The 22,324-nt window shown below is 41.2% G+C and overlaps 1 protein-coding gene across 1 annotated transcript; it reads right to left on the reverse strand.

Annotated features, from left to right (window-relative positions):
- Positions 1 to 826: 826 nt before the first annotated feature.
- LOC119745201 (CMP-N-acetylneuraminate-poly-alpha-2,8-sialyltransferase-like) lies at positions 827 to 13,516 on the reverse strand. Its single transcript, XM_038221423.1, has 8 exons — positions 13,043 to 13,516; positions 7,378 to 7,476; positions 5,115 to 5,240; positions 4,472 to 4,622; positions 4,236 to 4,348; positions 3,654 to 3,743; positions 3,206 to 3,450; positions 827 to 1,047 (listed from the first exon to the last, which is right to left on the reverse strand). Exons 1-8 carry the CDS (start codon positions 13,354 to 13,356, stop codon positions 827 to 829), a joined length of 1,359 nt encoding a protein of 452 aa, XP_038077351.1. The 5' UTR covers positions 13,357 to 13,516.
- Between the last annotated feature and the right edge of the window lie 8,808 nt (positions 13,517 to 22,324).

Below are 22,324 nucleotides of genomic sequence, written 5' to 3' on the forward strand. Positions count from 1 at the left end.
TTATTTTGTGTCCTGACTGGACCAATCCAATTGAGGGCAATAAATGGGTATTTCGAACGAAAAGAAAGTTACTGTATTACAATTTACGACATGATTGAAAACGTTGCGAATTGATGACTCTTACAAAATTAAAGTTGTTGACCTCAACTTCTCAATCAATCATGCGGACAACAAGTGGGTGAATTCAAACCCAGGAAACTGTGCCTAGACTAGCCAGTGTTTTGTACCAAGACGTTAACATACCAAGTGAACGTGGACTGGCGAGACTTGCACAGTCTATTCTTTTGCTATACATCTTGTGCCGTATAGCGCCAATACTGGGTATAGTCATGGGCGGATCCGGCACACTTTTGGGGGTTTTTTTTTGGGGGGGGGCCAAACAAATTTTTGGTCCCCGAAAAACTGGGTCCCAAAAATTACGGCGTGGGGTTCGGGGCCCGCTTTAGGACCCCCAAAATTCTGGCTACTAGATGCTTTGTGGTGCGATCTGAGGCTTTTTCTGACCTGACCACTTTAACCAAATCTTTTGGAGGAAACAATGGTGGTGTACGCAGTGCCTGCCTTTATTGCGACGCAACTTTAAAAAAAAATGGTTTCGTTTTTGGGGAAGGGGGGCCATGGCCCCCGTTGCCCCCTCTCTCGATCTGCCGTTTGGTATAGTCTGACACTAGGAGGCACTATTCAAAAAAGCATGTTTGCCAGAAAATTACACAAGAATTCTTTTTGAATGACAGGAGAATCCTAATTTTACGGTTCGTTTGCTGACTGAGAGTTTACATGCAGAGTAACCCCCTTTCGCTACCCTGACGATGGAACTTATGAAATCTCAAAAACAGGAACCTAAATGCATCTTGATGATACCCTGTTCGAACAAATTTACCAAGGTCTTGAACTCCGTGTCAAAACTGTGTAATGATTTCTTTCCTTTGATGTTATTGTGGTAGTGGTAGGGAACCTCACTTCCGTTGATTGCTGTCTCGTACGGCCAGAAACCGAAGACATTGACTTGATCACAGACATCGAAGAGGGATAAGATCAAGTACAAACCTGTTGGGCAGAATTGGAACAGAACACCGTTTTATTGCTAATACATGAAGTCATCTATTTTTTGAGAAAAGGGAGGGAAATTAAAGATCTTTTGAAGGGATTGTGAAGATTTACCTTGGGGGAAAAAATTAAGGCCTCACTGTGAATAGCATAAGTAATTGATAACGTATTCGGAAAGTTCACCCCTCTTTGCCAAGTTGAGATCCAAGAGGATATCTGGAATGCTGCTTACTGGGTTTTACAGCTACCTTCATGGAAGATTCCTTAAATTTGTGTTCTCAGGCAAAACCTCTAACTCATCACATATCAATTGATAAGTCCCGCAAGGCTTGATACTTGGTCCACTTTTGTCCTCTGTCTTCATTCATGATCTCGTTGATGTCTGTGAAAATGAGACGTACCTTTATGCCAATGACTCAATGCAGCCTCTTTGCACATAATGAGATCAACCACTGAAAGTGACCAAATGTCAGCCAACCTGAACAGAGACCTTGAAATGATGAAATCTTGGGCGGGTGCCTGGATGGCAACATTCCAACCAACAAAGTGCAAAGATGATGATATCTAGAAAGAGTTCATCTACCCCTGATTTGTACTATGGAAACTGCAAGCTGGCAGGAAAGAATAAGCTTGAGATCCTTGGTGTTAAATACCATTGAAAGCAAGCTGGTATGCATCTCCACAGTCTCCAAGAAAGCTGCTCCAAGTCCCGGACACTGCGGAAAGTTGCAAACAAATTGGACATCAAGGGTAGGCCGGGGCCACTGTCTATAAAGCGCGGGTGCGTAGCATCATTGAGTATGCCTGTTTAAACTGGATGAATACTTCACAGCCCATCCCCAGCCAACTCGTTTCCATTCAAAGAAAGGCTCTCAAAATTATTGGGTTTGATGAAGCCATTGCTCTTGAGAAGTTTGCTATAACTAGATTACATCACAGGAGACAGTTGATGTAGCTACAGTGTTGTACAGAAAGCACACCAGCCATAGCCCTTCAGATCTTCGAGCTATGCTACCACCACTTTACAAAAGGCGGCGTGCTACACGATCTAGCGCATCCATTCTGGCTCTTGTCATCTCCTTGCCTGATGCCAAAACTTACACCCTGGACAGAAGCATCCTGCAAAGAGCAATCAGAATTTGTGGTTGGGGGCACTTCTGATAGTGGTGTCCAATCTTTCAAGGGTCGCGTTCAAAAGCATCTTCTGTCAACTGCCTCTTCTTATTAAACATGTACCAAGTGCGCTGCTCGCTAGGCACGGTTGTTAGTAGGTAGGATAGATACCTGACTTACTAGAGCACTTGTTAATTATGTTCTGGCTGGACATGTACCCTATTCTGCGGGAGAACAGTGCATTAAGATCAGAATATGTTGTCTCTCTGTAGGGTTAGTCTGTAGGGTTCGAGCTCTTCCATGCCTTGCCAAGTATCATTTCTTTTATAACAGCGTGCATTGTATTTGAGGTCAAGTAAGTTCATACATGTATGTCACCTCTGCATCATATTTTTCGTTCCTGTTTTTTGCTTCTGTTTTAAACAATTTTGTAATTTTATTGTACATATTTTCGTCTATTTTTTTCTCTGAGCTACAGTGAACCATTTGATTGACCCATCAGATGACCTCTTCAGTCAATAACTGATGTGGCTGATGTTCACAGTTGCATATATATATTTGTTTAAATGTAATACAGATTCGCTACAGAGCCACCAGGATATCACCACAGTAAGCGCTAAACTGATTCAGAGGGAAAGCATTTACTTTGGTGCATTTCTCAAATCATTAATTATTATTGATATTGTGGCAAATGGAAAGCTCGAGAATTAATTCATTGTCCACACTGCGTTCAAGATGAAATTGTCAGTAGTTGGTCATTCCACTGAGGTCGTGGGTCAAGTAAAGAAAGGGAAAGATGCTGGTGACGGGCCGATCGTCTTTCCTTTTATTGCCCAATACAGGAATGTCACTAGCTCGCGAATTTCTCTCAAGAAATCCCAAGATTCTTGGCAGAATTTCTTTTCCGATATCACTCACAAATCCACGACATTATGATTTTAAAAAAACCACTGTCTCCCCGATTTTTAATCAACACGAGCAACTTTGCAATATCTTGCAAACAAAATTGCTGTATGTTTTGTCCCTTCTGGGCCACCATACTTACCCGTCGTTGGCCAGGCATACGACATTGCCATCTTTCGCCAAAGATTGGTGACAGAGAGGTAGTGTTCAGGATGCCCAAGTAGCGGCTGGACCATCTTGGAATCGAAGGCAGCAGCAGCGGTTAACTGTATGACAGGAAAGAATCCCGAAACACCAAACGCTGGTAGCCACAGTTTGCTGCCGTTGAACTGTTTAAGAACGGCGCCGAATTGCGAACGGTCGGCTTGCGTCTTTAACCCATTCAACCTGAAACAGAAAGGAGATTATCTGATAAAAGGGTTATCAGGAGATAACACAGGAGGTTTTTGTGTGCGAATAGAAGAAAGGGACGTGATGTTACTCTTGTGTCACCAACCATAGATACAGCCTAATTTTTGGAATTTGTGGCAAATTTTACAACAATGTTATTGTTGAGAACTTCAATACGTCAGCTTGCAAAGGAAACTTACATGGATCTTACATAGGTAGGATTCAAGGTGGTAAAATTTGTCTTGCTTCCAACGTCTGCCTCAAATCCCTCCACCGGGGCGACGTTGAACCTGCAGAAGATTCCATTGCATATCTTCAAAGTCATCTGTTTAAGCAATATGTACAGCATCTTCACAAGAAAGGCGTATGCACCGACAGGTAGGAGTCTTACCAAACGAATTTTTGATTTTTGCTCTCGGATGAGCGGCACAATGCAACAGTTACAAAAAGAAAACATCTCTCGAACGCAAAATTTCATCTTTCAAGATATCGATTGAGATCAAGAGGCGAACCGGCACACCAACCACGGCAAGCTCAGTAATCAAGTGGTGATGGCATCTTTACTTGGAGGTCGTGTGTTCGAGTCCCACCCGGCATCTGAAGTAAGTAACTAACTCTAAAGGAGAAATATGGTTCATAAAAGAAGCATTAAACTTGATGTTTTGGTTATTATGCTCTAACCGTCATCGGCAAAATGCAAAACCACTCGATACAGACAGGAGACTTCTTTAAGAGACGAAGAAGATCTAAGATGGATCGGTTGAAGAAAGAATACATCTTACCTGAAGACACTCTCCGATCTGTCGATCTCTTTGCCACACCCAGATCCTCTCAGGATGCCGCTTGATCCTACCACGCTGCATCGCTGAAACTGCCCTGATCTAAAGCTCGCATCCTTAGGAAAACAAACACAATCGTTCCAATTATACAGATCACAATACATGGGGAAAAAAAACACTTTCACGGGAAAACATTTCTCATTTTTTTAAATTCGGGTTGATAATGCAGATCCACTTACCTTTGGCAAGTGATTCCACAGGGCTTGAGAAATGTTGCGAGTGGCGCCAGCCATGTAAAAGCGCATCTCTTTTCCCACTTGGACGTTATTCTTAGTCAGCGAGAAAACATCGAGGTTCCCTGCTTTTCCCAACTCACTTCGAATGTCGAACCTAGGAGTGAAAACAAAACACATACTATAGGGGTATGCCCAGAATAGCAAGTGATCATGGTCTCTGTCCTGAAATGCGTATTTATATAGAGTACACGTATCCACCGGTATTATTGGTGCTCAAGGCGCTACATCATTATTACCCAGCTCCTTGACTAATGAAACATTCCAAAGACAATATCAGCTCCCTGGTATGGGGAGTATACAGCTCGATGCTGCCATTTCAACGCAAAGCAGCTAAACTCAACCACAATAGCCATCTCTGTCCTCACAGGTAAACACTTGCTCCTGGGTTGAGAGAAACAAAGAGTGACAAAGTGTCTTGCCCAAGGGCACACGCACTCCAGACCGCGATGCCATGCACGGCTTCCTAAATATTGAGCTGTTAGACAAACCAAAAACAAACAAAATCAAGGACATAGGCCTACATGAAAACCAAGACATAAGATTATGATGGAATACTTTAATTTCTTAGGCTATTTTGTGAGATTACCTGAATTCACGTTTTTTCTTCGCACTTGGTTTCCAGCCCCGGCCTTGTTCTATTATTCCTTTGAGGTGACGGAAAAACTCTGTAGCGTTGTTGCTGTAATTATGGCGGTATTTCTCAACAAAGGTTCTGAAACAAAAAGAAAACCAACAAAATCCATCAGAATATTGATTAACTGAAGATTTCGCCTTTTGCCGTTGAAACCAGGCTGCCCTTCAACATCTTGTGCAATACACATCTTTTGAATGTCATCCTTAAATATTGATACTCACACTAATGTCCAATTTAGCTTTGCGTTACAAGTCTCTGAGTTGCGTGTTTTAGGACTTAAATTTTTAATTTTCTTATTTTGTGCTATTAAAGACAGAGATATCATTATTTTTGAGGAAGAAGCCTCTTAGTTCCATATCTATTTGAAGCACAAAACGGAAGAATTCTCGTTTTTATCGCGATTAATTCTCTGTTGTGTGCATGTTTGTTCCTTTGTTGATTTTGTATTGGACACATGACAGCCGGTCGACCAAAATTTTTATAAAAATGTCGTTAGAAAGATATAGGATGTTCGATTCGCAAACAGAAAATGCCTCCACTTCAAGGGGTAATGGATTGGGTGCACAAGTATACGCCCTCAGCGGTACCAAAAAGGGAATTGACTGACGCTTAACGACGCAACGGACACAAAACGGTCTAAAAGCGCATAAAGAGCCCGAAAGTTGATTCCTGGTGGCACGCTTCCGGACTCTAACAGAAAAATTGACGTGTAGAAGTCGGAGTTTTAAAATCTGTTTTGATACATTGATTTCTTAAGATAATCGCCCTCGGAAAAGGCCTTTGTGAAATTGTTACAAGCATCTCAAATTATGAAAACTAACCAATTGCACTTTGTGAAAGAGAAATGTCGTGCAAAAGAATTGACCGTTCACTTCCGAAAATCTAAAATCCAGGTGGACTAGTGGAACTCAGAGCAGTCGATCGTACAAAGATGAAAATTTATGAAATAATTTTGTAGCTGTCATTGGGTAAAAACTGAAACTTAAATAGGAGACTAAAATCATGTGTCCCGGGACACACAATTTTTTTGAATAAACTTGAAGGACTTTTTCACATTTACAAACAAATCTAAAATGACCGTTGATAAGAACTGTATTCTAGAAAGCCTGACTAAATCTAGAATCCATCGGATGTAGGTAGGTAACTCTTCGCGTCGTTATAATTTTCGTTCTCACGCAAGTACGCGACGTAAAAACAAACGTGATCGAACAAGGAGACCTAGGTAGGAAAATCCGGATGTGAAAGGTGGTAAGAAAAATTCGTTTTTACCCATCTCCAACTAATTTCTCATCATTTTTTTCCTGTGGAATGCCAAGATAAAATTCTAACATGAATGTTTTTCGGTGGTGATTACGGTTTAAAATCATTCTCTCACAAATTTAGCGAGAGAAAGAAAGGGCAACTCCGTGTAAAATGACCATAGAAGGGTCGCGGAGGGGTCCGGAAGCTCAAAGACAAAATGGCGCACTCTCAGGTTCTGTTGGAAGGCAGACGCCTGACGTCATTTTGCCGGCTTACGTTCGCCCAGTGCCATGCGAATTCGCCAAAGCTTGTGCCGAGGAGGACTATAATCACCAGTCTGTTTACCCCTCATTCCCATCCGCCGAATACTTATAGGAAACGTCAGAGGTTCAGTCATTAAATTTGGAGCATGTGCTTTAACGGAAACACAATTAGAAATGCGTCCAATTCTGCTGATAATCCACATTTCAAATATAGTTTGGCCTTCAAAATCTTTCTCTATTTGGGCCAGGTGTCTGATCTGTATAGTGAGAGGACCATAATCAGCGGCGAGGCCGGGGGGGGGGGGGCGTGGGGCATATGGCGCACTCCCCTTCTAAAAAAATTGTCCGCCCCCCCCCCCAGTTCCCAACCCACTATACAGTTGTTAGTCAAAGAGACCACGGTTAACGGGTTTAACAGAAATTGCCCCCCCCCCCACTGTAACATCTAGCCCCCCCCCCCCCCCATTGGTGAAAACCCTATGAGTCATTTCTTTCGTATGGCAATCATCTTGGAGGGCAGGAGATGCTTCGTAATTATCATCGAAGGGAGATGTAACTATAACTTTATCCTTCGTTTCGGATTTTTTTTTGGGGGGGGGGGAAGATCAATATCATGAATTGCCCAAGACATGTGAACTGTGACTTAATGATAAAAAAATACACTACACAAGATCCATAAATGTTTCTAAAATAGCCTAATATAATCGCACCTCTTGGTCCTTGCTGTTGTCCAGTTAGCTGGTGTCCTCGTCGATTCCACATGCATGCTTACATGCTCCTTGGACTCCATATGCTGTGAATCTTGAAGTCTGCTAAAAGTAACAAGTGCTTCTTGTGTTAGTCGGAGCCCAAATACACCGATAAATCAATAAATCTCTCTTAATAAAAATAACTCAGGTTTTAAAGACACTTGCAAAAGTGCACTCAAATGTGGGAAGGTACTTGACGAGTGGAGTAGTACTGTAGATAATCGTCCAAAATGGAGAAAACTTGTAAATAATACATGTCAAAGTATAAATGACAAAAGACTTCAGCAAAACAAGAAGAAAAGAGCCAGAAGGCACATGAAGAAAGAATCTATGTTGAAACCCGTTTCGGGCAGATAGGCGATATATATTAACACAAGGGTTCAACCATTGCTGCATATGGATTTACTCCAACAATTGGAGAATGAAATAAGATATTTTTGTGTGAATCAGTCACATGTCACTACTGGTTACCCTTATCCGAATATATAGAACTCTCCTACTGTACGTATATTAATATTCTTAAAGTATTACTCTACTCTGCTCCAATCGGATCAGAAAAGGAATCAAAAGGCGACACGTGGAGACGAATTTCAAATTGGCAATTCCCATGGTGGCAGGGTATACGTGTAGGCGTAGAAGTCTGATTGGTTGAAAATCAGGGGAATATTCATATTCATATTATACCTTACAGTTTAGTCGTATTTGCACGTGCACGGTACTTAATTGTTCCGTGTGTGGTGAATGCATTAGTATATGCAACTCTCTTTCAAGGGCGGATCCAGGGGGGGCCAAAGGGGGCCATGCCCCCCCCCCCCCAAAACGAAATCAATTTTTTTTCTTTTTTTATGTGACATCGCAATAACGGCAGGCAATGAGTACACCACCATCTTTTCCTCAAAAAAAAACACCATTGGTTAAAGTGGTCAGAAATTGCCTCAGATCGCACCACAGAGCATCTAGAATCCAAAAAAAATTCGGGGCCCTTAAGCGGGCCCCGAACCCCACGCCGTAATTTTTTTGACCCACTTTTTGACATCGCAATAAAGGCAGGCAAATGAGTACACCACCATCTTTTCCTCAAAAAAAACATTGGTTAAAGTGGTCAGAAATCGCCTCAGATCACACCACAGAGCATCTAGAATCCAAATTTTTTTCGGGGCCCTTAAGCGGGCCCCGAACCCCACGCTGTAATTTTTTTGACCCACTTTTTGGGGGGAACCAAATTTTTTTTTGGCCCCCCCCAAAATTGTGTTCTGGATCCGCCCTTGCTCTCTTTATTGATATAGTTGCCAGAGACACTTTCGAATTCTGCGAAAATCGAAGATCATCACCACAAAAAGGGCACATTTAATAGTAGCCTGTTGCCATTTTGCAAAAGGGTGGTTCCGCGCAAAGATTATCGTTGTGATTTTTAAATCAGGATGTGGGAATCAGACCTATGCAAGTCCTGCATATAATTTGCATATATTCACTGCTAGCTACCTGTCCCTACATTCGAAGTCCGAAGGACAATTGAGGGACCGGGAACCAGTCTATTCCCCAAAATAGAGTACACCACCAAGCGTCTGTCTCCGTTTATAAGAAACCAGGGCTCCGTTTCATGGAGGTGCTTAGCCCATTTTATATGCTTAGCACGAATCAGCTGCGATCCATAACATTTAATTGCATGCAACCTTGTATTACTTAGCAAATCTTTTCTGTGGTTGGTAAATTAATGTGTATTGTGTTGCTCCATGTGACTGTGACCCCATCCACAGAAGAAAAAAAACCTCAACTAAAAACCCATAAACGTAAAAATACCGACTACTTATATTTCTGTATCTCTTTTCTCGTGAATTATTGATACATACTTACATATTAATATTAGATTTTGCCCTTCTGCCTCGACCCTCTGCTTTCTAGTGCAGATGTCTTTAATACCACTCGACCACCGACCTTGCGGGATCGGTTGGCTGGTTCGAATCTGATGTACATGGAGCATAACTAGCAGTGGGTGCCGCAATTAAACTATTCAAAAGATGGAATTTGCGTCTGGGTGATGTAAATCAATAGTAGGTTTTGCCCGTCAACGACGATTCACGTTGGCTTCTTCGTTGGCCCTTTAACCGGCATAGGCTGCTGTGTAATCTGAATCGTACAGAGTTTAACCCTAAAAGGGCCGGGTTATTTCGACCATCTCTCAGCCGGGGGGGGGCGGAATCCCTAAGATCTCGGCCATCGAGTGACAAACAATTTTGAAACTCCGTACATACATAGAACAACTCATCATGAACATTCCCAAGAAATTTTATGACTATAGGTTAAAGGGTTTTGCAATTATGGCTCATTAATTATTCATATGTACGAATGGTAATTCTGCTCTGTGTACACGACGTATATGGGAACATTCAGTTTTCACGGCGCCGTAGCGCCGGAATTTTTTTTCATGTTTTTGGTATTAAAAAGATGCGCAAGGCTCGAGGCTAAAAAGTCATAACAGTTTGGGTCGCGAATTTCTTTTTTAAAGCTATCGCGGAAAAAGTCGGGGGGGGGGAGGATTCTTCTCCCGGCCCTTTTAGGGTTAATGGGCTAATTGATGCGTGAGATGTAAAATGCCAAAATTTCCCACATTGGACGATATAGTTGGATTACATTAAACTCAATTAAAGTTGTTTTTATAATATGTTTTTAAAAACCCGTGACAGCTGCTTATCGAAATCGATCGTTCTTGCATCGCAGGTACACAAATCGGTTGCATAGGCGGGCTTCTATCGCACGCTGTTTCGTGAAATAGGCCCAGGTGGTATCTTGTTGATATAGCATTTTGTTTGTACACGGTGTCGTTTCCGTAGTGTAACTGCACTAGAAACCTACCTATTATTATTTCTATTTTACCACATCTTCTCCTTGCATGATAACTGTTATAATTGTTGGTTTTAATGGGGAAAGTAATAAATTCAATAATTATATTTCAATTTCAGTTTGCAATTTAAAGCAGGAATCCAGTTTCAATAATACCTGCAGTTAGTGTTTGCAGTTTTACGCTGGAGCGAAAGCCACTCACTGCTGTCTGACTAACAACAGACCCAAGGGCGGATCCAGGGGGGGGGGGCCAAAGGGGGCCATGGCCCCCCCCCCCCCCAAAAAAAAACGAAACCATTTTTTTTATTTTTTATGTGACATCGCAATAAAGGCAGGCAATGAGTACACCAACATCTTTTCCTCAAAAAACATTGGTTAAAGTGGTCAGAAATTGCCTCAGATCGCACCACAGAGCATCTAGAATCCTAAAAAAATTCGGGGCCCTTAAGCGGGCCCCGAACCCCACGCCGTAATTTTTTTGACCCACTTTTTGGGGGGACCAAAAAATTTTTGGCCCCCCCCCCCAAAAAAATTGTGTTCTGGATCCGCCCTTGAACGGACCACGTGTTCTGTGACGTCATACCAAGCGGGCAACCGACGGGCAGCCCAAACATTAAGCACCTTCTGCATGTGATTTTGTCCACGTTAAACAGTTTATGTCATCACTTTCACACCAATCACATTTCAAGAGATATACATGCAGTGCAGAAGAGAACGGGTTTAATTGGCATCACGTGACCACAACATCCAATTTGTAAATAAATATAACAACGGTCTATATAACTGAGTCATTGAGTGTACTGAGATAAAGTCATGCGACACTGCGAGTCCAGCAAGCCCAGTGTGTAACGATGCACTCGTGTCACAGTGGTTGATCATAAAATGTACCGTTGCACTTAGGGGTACACCCCAGTAGGCCAACAATCCGTCCGCCGAGTTCATGAATAAAAGCTATACAATCAAATATTCTATATTAGAGAGTTCTGAGAGCCATGGAATTGGGGAATTGAAGACATATGGCCATGGGCGTCGCGAGGGGGGGGCAAGGGGGGGCACTTGCCCCCCCCCCCTGGAAAAGCAAAAAAAAAAAAAAAAAAAAAAAGGAAGAAAAAAAAGGAAAAGAAAAAAAAAGAAAAAAAGGCGCGAAGACAAAGTGGTGTAAATTTAATGAGTTGGGGGGGGCAAAATGTCCCTGCCCCCCTCTAAAACCGATAAATCGAGAATGTGTTGAGAAATACAAGCATTTTTTGGCAAAAATTTTTTTGCCCCCCTCTAGAAAAAATCCTGGCGACGCCCATGCATATGGCAATGCACCTTTGGCCCGGACTTGAGGTTTCCAATTCCGAACATTTTGGATGCAATTGGACCCGAAAGTGGCGCTATTTAGCCATGTTGTGGAGGGATCGTTTTTCAAGAAGGCTACTTTTCCGTTTGCGAAACACTCGATCGTTTTAGGGGTCGTCTTCTTTTGGTGACAATTTCTATGAAAAAAGGCAATGGACAACCCACCAGAAATTGAAAAGGAAATGAAAGTTGACATGTTGATCATCATTTTTTTGTGCGGCATAAACATCTGTGGACTGTATTTTTAAATGAATTGAACTAAACGAAAGTATTGGCATTTAGCACTGGTGTCTATGGGAATTTTTATGCAGATTGCGCTAACCCTTAATCCATATCCCCGCTGGGCCGGGGTTAGCTCCTTCCGGGAGTTTGATATTTAATTTCCAGGAAACGATGTAGCGTCATCTGTCATCGAATTAAATTGTGAATTCTGCTGGTTAACAGTCGCATCGTAATTAATGCATAATGATATGTCAGCATTTTGTTCTTCACTTTGTCACCGAGGCAGTAGATCAACGAAGTGTTATGACTCTGTTGCAGCGCGGTACGGCATGGCGGCCCACGAACACAACGAACAGATAGACAATTTGTAGACAGATTTCCAGCACAAAACCAACTATCTTAAATTAAAACAACACAAACAATTTGACGACTTATTCTGATACAACTTCGTGGGCCCGAACAACCCGGCGTTCGGCACGTTGAGGGACACAGACACCGCTTGCCCGGAGCCAAGCCCTTAGTATCACAAAAGTAATTAGTGTTATAACCAAATATTTTAAAGCCTGAGCGAACTCGCATTATTACTCGCAAAAATGTGGGCCGTTGCAGGTAGCGCCGTAACAGGAGAAATAATGCAAATATACCGGAAAACCTCATGTAGAAATCGAGGTTATGGGAAATATTTAACATAAGACTCCAAAGATAATTAGGGATAACAATTTTATTTACGCATTCCTATTATTGCTTCATTTCTTTATGCCTTTCATTTTAATCAATATGAATATGAAAACGTACTGGTACATCAACAGCAATGTTCCCTATCCATCGCAGTACCCTTAATGTCCCCACCCCCTATAGGCTTTGTTTCCCACTTTTCCCCATTGTCTATCGCTCACTCGGCCTAACGAAGAAAACAACGATTCCGTTCTGATATTTACTTTTCAAGTACAAGAGCACGGGTTGTTTTCTCCCGATTATTTCTTAGTTTTTCTATTAAAGGCTTGTGGTGAAGGTATCAAAGTGTACTCCTTCCCATGTGAGTTTTAGTCTGCGATAGGCCTATTGGTTCTACAATGTCCGTGAACAATGAGGAAGAGTTTGGTTTATCATTGATGTCTGTAAACTTCTTATTGGTATCCCCGATTATGGCTTCGATTTCTACTAAATTTCCATTTTCATTTCTGCTTCATCTCTCTGAATGGAACACGGACCATCTTACCTCGATGTGTTACGATGAGAAGAGGATGTATTCACCATGGGTTGAGTAGGTCTACCGTTAGCTAGTCTCAACTCCTGACTGTAGACATGTTCCTGCCTGGTCTGAGTTGCGTGAAAACCGCCCAGAAAAAACAAAATGGTAGCAGCGAACGAAACCACAGATATCAGAAAAGCAAGTCCGCAGATACGACTCCGCGATGTCCGACTGCACCGGAAAATCCATCGCGAGAAGCCGCAATATCTACCCGTGCTGTCGGCGAGTACCATCCATCTCGCCATCGCTACTGTCGGGAATCGGTGACTTTCAACCGTCATATACCAGAATAACTTGGTGAAGGTTTGTTTTATCCTAACGTACACGGACTGGATGAGGTAATACACGTCGGTCGATACTGAAACTGATAGTAAATAGAATTTCCTGACATGGATATTTGCTCTGGAATAACGTTCACGACTCCAGTTGGATCCCTTTTCAAATTTGCGTTTCGTATTAACTGCAAGGGCGGATCCAGGGGGGGGGGGCCAAAGGGGGCCATGGCCCCCCCCCCCCCCCAAAACGAAACCAATTTTTTTTTTTTTTAATGTGACATCGCAATAAAGGCAGGCAATGAGTACACCACCATCTTTTCCTCAAAAAAAATGGTTAAAGTGGTCAGAAATTGCCTCAGATCGCACCACAGAGCATCTAGAATCCAAAAAATTTTCGGGGCCCTCACGGGCCCCGAACCCCACCCCGTAATTTTTTAGACCCACTTTTTTGGGGGGGACCAAAATTTTTTTTGGCCCCCCAAAAAATTGTGTTCTGGATCCGCCCTTGATTAACTGAGGGCAAGTTCGAGCTATATAGTTAACTATATAGCTATATAGTTAACCAGTGGTTAACTAGTGGTTGGTTCGTGACGTACCTAGCGCATGCGCACTATAGTTGAATTGCGGACGGCTCTAACGACTCTAGTCGAACTATTGGCCTGTCAACGACCGTCAGAAAATGGCGGTCGCGCAATTATTCAACACTAAGTCTTGTCGTTTCTCTTTATTTACAAAATAATAGTGATTGTATATAGTTTAGGACTCCTTACATAATCGTCAATATTATTGTACAATGGTGACAAAAGTGACATAATCGTAAACCAACATGGAAAAAAGTTGAAAATTAAATTGAGCGTTTCGACCCCGTTAAACTGCGCTGTTAAGGCATGGCCCAAAAATGGCGCCCGCGTTGTGCAGAAATTAAATTCGAAAAAGACCACACATGATTTCTTCATTTCGCAAACACTCGGAGGCCATTCGGCTTATGTTCCAAATACAGGGTGAGTAAAAATGTCGGGACCATTGTTTTATTGAAGTTCTGCATGTAGCACTTTTAAAATCTTGGAGAGGAAAGCCCAAGTCGGAAGCTTTTTTTTAGAACAAGAATCATTCAAATCACTCATGTACTTTTCAAGAACACAACCACCGCTTTAAAGTTCTGTCCACGGATCACAAAAAAAGTGTGCGTTCTTTCAGCAAAACGAAAACAATTCACACACATCCCTCTGTGATTTGTTTTCGTTTTGCTTAGAGAACACTGAACAAGTCTGCAGATACGACTCCGCGATGTCCGACTACATGCACGGAAAATCCTAGCCTTTAGTCAAGTCCCACGCGCCTATAACCGGACCATCCAGACACGTAACGCACCCCGGATGCTGGCACGTAAAAAGACAAGCATTTCCAATTTGCTCATATTAATATGAAATATGATACTGCATGTTGTCTTGATAAGATCGTAACAGTTTGATTTCAAAAATCGTGTTTTCGTAACTCACGCCGTGCTCGCGCTGCTACGAATTGACTCTGTTTTTACCCCAGACACCGCATACAAAAACAAACGCTAATGTGTAACGCATATCCAGGCACCAGACTGTTCCTCATTTGCATACGTGTTCAAAAATCTTGCACATGCAAATGATCCAATACCAGGGTGAGAGAGCAGGTAGTGGTGGGCGCGTACTGCTCGACACCCTGGGGACGAGGTTGGTGAGGGCCTTAACTATCTCGTGAAACTAATCACTTATTCATTTATTCACGTTATACAAATCAAGCAATATAAACCAATCATTTAACGGTGGTTTGCGGTTACCAGCAACAGCACGCGCGCCATGGCGCGCGTGCTGTCTGGCGCCAGACGACGGCTGATTTACGTTAGTAATTAACGTTAGTAAAAGTTCACAATTTATTTTTATTTTTTTTCAGATTTTTTAAAAGTTAAACATTTTCCGAAAATTTTGCCCAAAGTTTTTTGGCCACAGAAAAAAAATGGGGGGGGGGGGACTATTTTGACGTTGGTGGCGCCACTGACACCCCTATATGCTACTCGAAAAAAGGCCACGTACAAATCACCAAGGTCAAATCGTGGGAACTAAAACAAAATTGACAACCTCTTGGAGGGGGGGGGGGGCTCAAGCCCATCGAGCGCCACGATACTGCAGCGTGGGGAATTCGCTCGTATACCCACCTCCCTAAAAACAGGGCACTGGATGAGGTTCGCTCGTACCCCCGCCCTGCAAACAGGCCGATGGGATACGCTGCTGAGCAACCTCGTCTCCAGTGCTTACTATATTTCCAACCTCGTTTCCAATAAGCCCTGGATAGGAATATATCGTCCTGTATCCTGATTCGATACCGCAATTTGCTAGAACAACATGTACATGTAATGGATTTATATCGTGTAGTTGGTGTAGTTATTTCCAACGTGTATTACGTGTTTTCACGTCACGTTAATTGTAATTTTAACGTCCCACGCCTCAAAAATACTCCTTTCTTTTCCAGTTTGCTCATATCAATAGGAAATGTGATATTGCGTATTGGCGGGCCAGATTGTAACATTTTAACATCCCCCCAAAAAACGTGTTTTCATAACTCACGGCGCCACGACTTGATGTTGTTTTTACCCCAGACACCACATACAAAATCAAACGCTAATGTACCGCACAGCAAGGCACCAGACTATTCCTCATTTGCATACGTGTTCAAAAATCTTGCACATGCAAATGATCCAATACCAGGGTGAGAGAGCAGGTAGTGGTGGGTGCGTACTGCTCGACACCTTTGGGACGAGGTTGGCTGATGAGCTTCACAGAATCTTGTGAAGGAAGTGGGGATGGCATTCTGGGTAACTTATCATGACCTAAGTATAAAGCATCTGGCTGCAGCTGTTTCAGACCGCAGTAATGCTATCAAATGCTATCCGAAAACTTTCCCATAGAAACGCACACATTCCGTACCGAATGTGATTTCTTTTTCATTGCGGACCATGTGGACAAATTTTAGCGTCGCATTGCATGCAATTTATTGACCCAGCGTGAATCATAATAGAGCTGTATTATACAGCTCTATGTCGTGAATTTGAAACGGAGCCCGCGCAAGTGACGAGAATCGAAAATTTACAAAACAAATACATATGTTTTACAGATTTTCCTATATAATTGTGCTTTTCAACAAAAAAAAATTTATTAATGGGGATATAAAATAAGAGTGATGACTCAGTTTTAACGACCGTTTAAAACCTTGCAGGGTCGTGGCCGTGGTGACTTATTAAGTGTAGGTCACAGGTCTCGCAAAATCTTTCCAATCAAAGCGTCAATTCATCTGCGTATCCCCCAGCGTCCTGTTTGCGGGGCGGGGTACGAGCAAATGGATGAGGCAGTAACCTGCCCACAATGCTTTGCGCGCCAATGCTTCTGTCACAAAATTTTATGAAAGAGATTAGCCCTTCCCAGCGCCCTGATTGAGGGGTGGGTACGAGCGAACGAGGGATGGTTAATCGTCCTCGACCCCACAATGATTCGACATTTAAAGACCAGATTAAAGACTGATTTGTGGTCATAAATTCGCTGCAGAATCCATAGATGTAAAGGAGATGAGTACATCGATTTAAAATCACACAGCTTCTCTTCAGTCCTCTTCTAGTTTAATTATTTAAAAAAAACTTTACTTTATACACGCGTTGGTAACGTTCTTCTGAATTGTGACATCTGCAAACCTTCTTTTCTTTAAATGAATTCTACGACAAATAATCTTTAAAATCTTACGACAAGTTATGTCGTTTTTATTGCCCTTCTCCTCAAGCTTATATTAGTAACAGATGTTAAGTTTATTAAAATAAAATCATACACGGTGTCGTTATTTAGGGGTTAGGGGTTTGCTGTGGTTATGTTTTGCTTCGGTTCATTGTTGTTTCAGTAAATGACAGTAAGAAAACTTTATGCACAAATAAGCAGAATTGGGGTCTACAATTCGGACAGAAAAACCCCAATCTGAAGAGCGTGTTGATAAAGTGACATCACAGCAACAGCGACCTCAATTGTCAGGAAAAGCATGAGATATATTAAATGTTTTAAAAAGTGCACTTTGCAAAAACAAATACATAAAGGGATATACCTCATTTTTTTTGTTATATATTTCTGAGGAAAGACATTTACCACAATATGTTTCAGTATAAAATTAATTTCATTGACTCTTTAAACATGCACCTTATGGCCCAACAACCATTTTAAGTTAAAAAAATAATGCAAGTGAGACTTGCGCAATCCCCCTGGCATGCTGGCAGTGTTGATAAAGTCCCTCATCAAAATGGAAGACTTCTGTTGTTTTAGTAATAGTGACCTTGACCTTTGACCTGTCGGCCCCTAAAGCAATATGCTTAAGACTACCAAGAACAATCCACAAACCAAATTTCAAGTTCCTAAGTAAAGTATTCCTCAAGTTACCTCATTGACAAGATTTCTGTTGTTTTAGCAATATAGTTACCTTGACCTTTGAACTGCCGGCCCCAAAAGCAATAGGCCTTTTAGGACTAGCAAGAATAGGACTACCAAGAACAACCCACACAACCAAATTTCAAGTTCCTAAGTAAAGTATTTCTCAAGTTATCGCGTTGACACTTTGTTTCAGGAATAGTGACCTTGACCTTTGACCTGCAGGCACCAAAATCAATAGACTTCTTTAGACTATCAAGAACAATCTACAAACCAAATTTCAAGTTCCTAGGTAAAGTATGTCTCATAACACACACAGACACACACACACGTTTGTTTTACAAACGCTATGTGGACATTCCTTTGTTTTCGTGTAGTTAAGAAAACTCGGTACAAAAAAATAACTGTGAAAACTGTTTCAACCCCAATTTAGTTTTTTTTTATTTCCTTGAATGTTTCTCTTCATTCTGCGACTGATAACCCTAACCCGAAAATGTCTCTAAACCTGTTTTCCAATGAGGGCGAAACGTTATGTGGACACAACCTGCATTATGTGGACATCTTTTGTTCAAATGTCGACATTGTGACTGTAAGACAGACTCACACACACACGTTTGTTTATGGTGTAAATCGAGGATTTTCTTTTGTTCCTCTTCCCTTTTTAGCTGTTTCGGTGACACACCGAAACAGCTCTTGTTTTCGTTAAGATTTTTTTTTTCTTTTTTTTTTTTTTTTTAGCTGTTTCGGTGTACACACCGAAACAGCTCTTGTTTCTGTTATTAGCTGTTTCGGTGACACACCGAAACAGCTCTTGTTTTCGTTAAGATTTTTTTTTTTCTTTTTCTTTTTTTTTTTTTTTTTTTTCTCCTTTTTCAGACTTTTTCTCCATAGGTTTAACACACGTTTCTTCTACAAGTCCACTTTGCCACTTTTTTAAATCCGATTGATTTCAGACTTGGTACATACTTAGACCACCACCCATAGATGGTCCTAGAAGAAATTTGTGATCATGACGTCATCAGGTGTCAGGTTACATCAAATTAAAGATGCATTTTTCCCCATATGTTTTGTACACGTTTTAAAACACACCAGTTTGGCATCTTCGTAAATCCGATCGACTTTAAACTTAATTCATACTTAGACCACCACCCACAGATGGTTCTAGACGAAATTCGTGATCGTGACGTCATCAAGTGTCAGGTTACGTCACATTAAAGATGCATTTTTCCCCATAGGGTTTGTACATGTATTAAAACGCTCCATTTCGGCACTTTCGTAAATCCGATCGACGTTACACTTGGTACACACTTAGACCACCACCCACAGATGGTCCAAGAAGAAAATTTGTGATCGTGGCGTCATCAGGTGTTCGGTTACGTCACATTAAAGATGCGTTTTTCCCCATATGTTTTGTACACGTTTTAAAACACTCCACTTTGGCACCTTCGTAAATCCGATCGACCTCAGTCTTGATACATTTTTAGACCACCACCCAAAGATGGTCCTAGAAGAAATGCGCGATCGTGACGTCATCAGGTGTTGGGTTACATCACATTAAAGATGCATTTTTCCCCATAGGGTTTGTACACGTTTTAAAACACTCTACTTTGGCACTTTTGTAAATTATGCGATCGACGTTAGACCTGGTCCACACTTAGACTACCACCAACAGATGGTCCTAGAAGAAATTCGTGATCGTACCAATGCCGAGATGGGTTATAGATGAAAATTCATGTGATGTCATCATCAAATGTCATGTGACGTCCCTTAAAGGGGCATTTTGTTCTTTATAGGCCTATATTTACAGACCTATATGTTCGATTTGGTTATAACTTGACATGTACGTATAATGTGCTGTTATAGATGACATTTTTAGTGACTTCACTGATTGTTCATCACGTGCACAGAGTATTTTGAATATCCGAAACAGCTTGTGTTTGTCCACAAACACATCTCTAGTTTTTTTTTTTCTCTTTTATTTTTCAGACTTTTTTCTCATAGGATAACACGTGTTTTCGTTCTACAAGTCACTTTTGGCTTTTTTTCAAATCCGATCGACTTCAAACCTGGCACACACTTAGACCACCATCTGAAGATGTGTCCCGAAACTTTTCGTCATGCTGACGTCATCACGTGATTTATTATAGAATTTTGAATATTTAATTTTTCCCATAGACTTTGTACACAGAAATTAAAAAAAAAATGTCAATTTTCAGAGGGCATTTTCGACTCTTTGCCAGTAATTCATTTACACCAATCTTTGTCCAAGCAAAGACTCTAATTCAAACAACATTGTGTAATGATGACGTCATGATGACGTCATCCGGTGTTTATTTATAGGCAATTAAATTGTGACAATTTTAATATTTAAGAATGCATAAGAAATCAACCGTACGCGTCCGCAGCATTCTGTTGCCAGCAAGTGGTAGAGTAGGTTGAGGTCTTTATTTCATTCAGTGTGCGTAAAATCACGTGACCCTTGCTTCCGGTCGAAAAAGGCCAAAACCGGAAGTGGCTTATTATTTAAAAGTGGTAATAGATATGAACTTGCTTTTAACTGTGTTAGTCTCTTGGCTAATAGTATTCTTCAAATCATCTACCGATGACGTCATGCAATCTTCGAGCGCCCTCTAGCGACAGGTTGAAAATTTTCAAAAATGTATTTTGAATAGATGTCTGTGGCGAAGTTTGTCGGAATCGCCTAAATATTGGTGTATATGATGACCTTGACCCATTTAAGATGTGTGCGAAGTTTAAGGTGTATGACGTCATCAGACCGGAAGTTATAATGAAAAAACCCTTTTTCCTTAAAAAATTCCTGAAAAATCAACCATGGCAGTTTTTATATTAGTTTTTACTATAATTGTCTATTTAAGGGTAGGTCTAAAATATTTCAAAGCTTCGAGGCAATAAGCAAACTCGGACATGCCCTGCGCACGCTTAAAACTTCAGGTTGACAATAACTCTGCTTTAAAACATGCACAGTCCACAATGTACATGTACATGCACGTACGTTGTACATATCGTATGTCAGTCAGCCCGCGCGCAGCGCACGTGTTGCTGAGGTCAAATCCTGTCCACAGTGACCGTTTCAGCCGATGTCCGGCTAACGTTTTCATGCATAGTCAGGGACGTAGGATAGACACTTTTTGTATAGAATACGCATGTACATGTTCATTCGACCTGGATGAAACTCCTTTTACGGCAGTCATTAATAAAACGGTCGAAACAGCTCAGTGTTTGTCCACAAACACATTTCTAGTTAGCTGTTTCGGTAACACACCGAAACAGCTCTTGTTTTCGTTAAGATTTTTTTTTTTCTTTTTCTTTTTTTTTTTTTTTTTTTTTTTTTTTTTTTTCTCCTTTTTCAGACTTTTTCTCCATAGGTTTAACACACGTTTCTTCTACCAGTCCACTTTGCCACTTTTTAAAATCCGATTGATTTCAGACTTGGTACATACTTAGACCACCACCCACAGATGGTCCTAGAAGAAATTTGTGATCGTGACGTCATCAGGTGTCAGGTTACGTCACATTAAAGATGCATTTCTCCCCATATGTTTTGTACACGTTTTAAAACACTCCAGTTTGTCATCTTCGTAAATCCGATCGACTTTTAACTTAATTCATACATAGACCACCACCCAGAGATGGACCTAGAAGAAATTCGTGATCGTGACGTCATCAAGTGTCAGGTTACGTCACATTAAAGATGCATTTTTCCCCATAGGGTTTGTACATGTTTTTAAACACTCCATTTCGGCACTTTCGTAAATCCGATCAACCTTACACTTGGTACACACTTAGGCCATCACCCACAAGTGGTCCTTGAAGAAATTTGTGATCGTGACGTCATCAGGTGTCACGTTACTTTACATTAAAGATGCACATTTTCCCCATAGGTTTTGTACACGTTTTAAAACGCTCCACTTTGGCACTTTCGTAAATTTGATCGACTTTATACTTGGTACACACTGAGACCACTACCCATAGATGGTCCTAGAAGAAAGTCGTCATCGTGGCGTCATGAGGTGTCAGGTTACATCACATTAAAGATGCATTGTTTCCCTATTGGTTTTGTATACGTTTTTCTTTAAACTAAACTTCGGAAATACAAGTCTGATTGGGTTAAAACTTGGTATGCATATTCACATGGATGTGTTATAGATAGAAATTGAAGTGACATCATCATCAAATGTCATGTGAAGTCCCTTAAAGGGGCATTTTATTCTTTTATAGGTCTATATCTACAGAACTAAAATGTTCGATTTGGTTGTAACTTGAGATGTACATATATTATAATGTGCTGTTATAGATGACATTGATAGTGACGTCACTGATTGTTCATCCCGTGCTGAGAGTTTTTCAAATATCCGAAACAGCTTGTGTTTGTCCACAAACACATTTCTAGTTTTTTCTTTTTTTTTTCTCCTTTTTCAGACTTTTTCTCCATAGGTTTAACACACGTTTTTTCTACAAGTCCACTTTGCCACTTTTTTAAATCCGATTGATTTCAGACTTGGTACATACTTAGACCACCACCC

This window comes from Patiria miniata, unplaced genomic scaffold (assembly GCF_015706575.1).
Source record: "Patiria miniata isolate m_02_andy unplaced genomic scaffold, ASM1570657v1 HiC_scaffold_7, whole genome shotgun sequence".
In the NCBI taxonomy this organism is placed as follows: Eukaryota; Metazoa; Echinodermata; class Asteroidea; order Valvatida; family Asterinidae; genus Patiria; species Patiria miniata.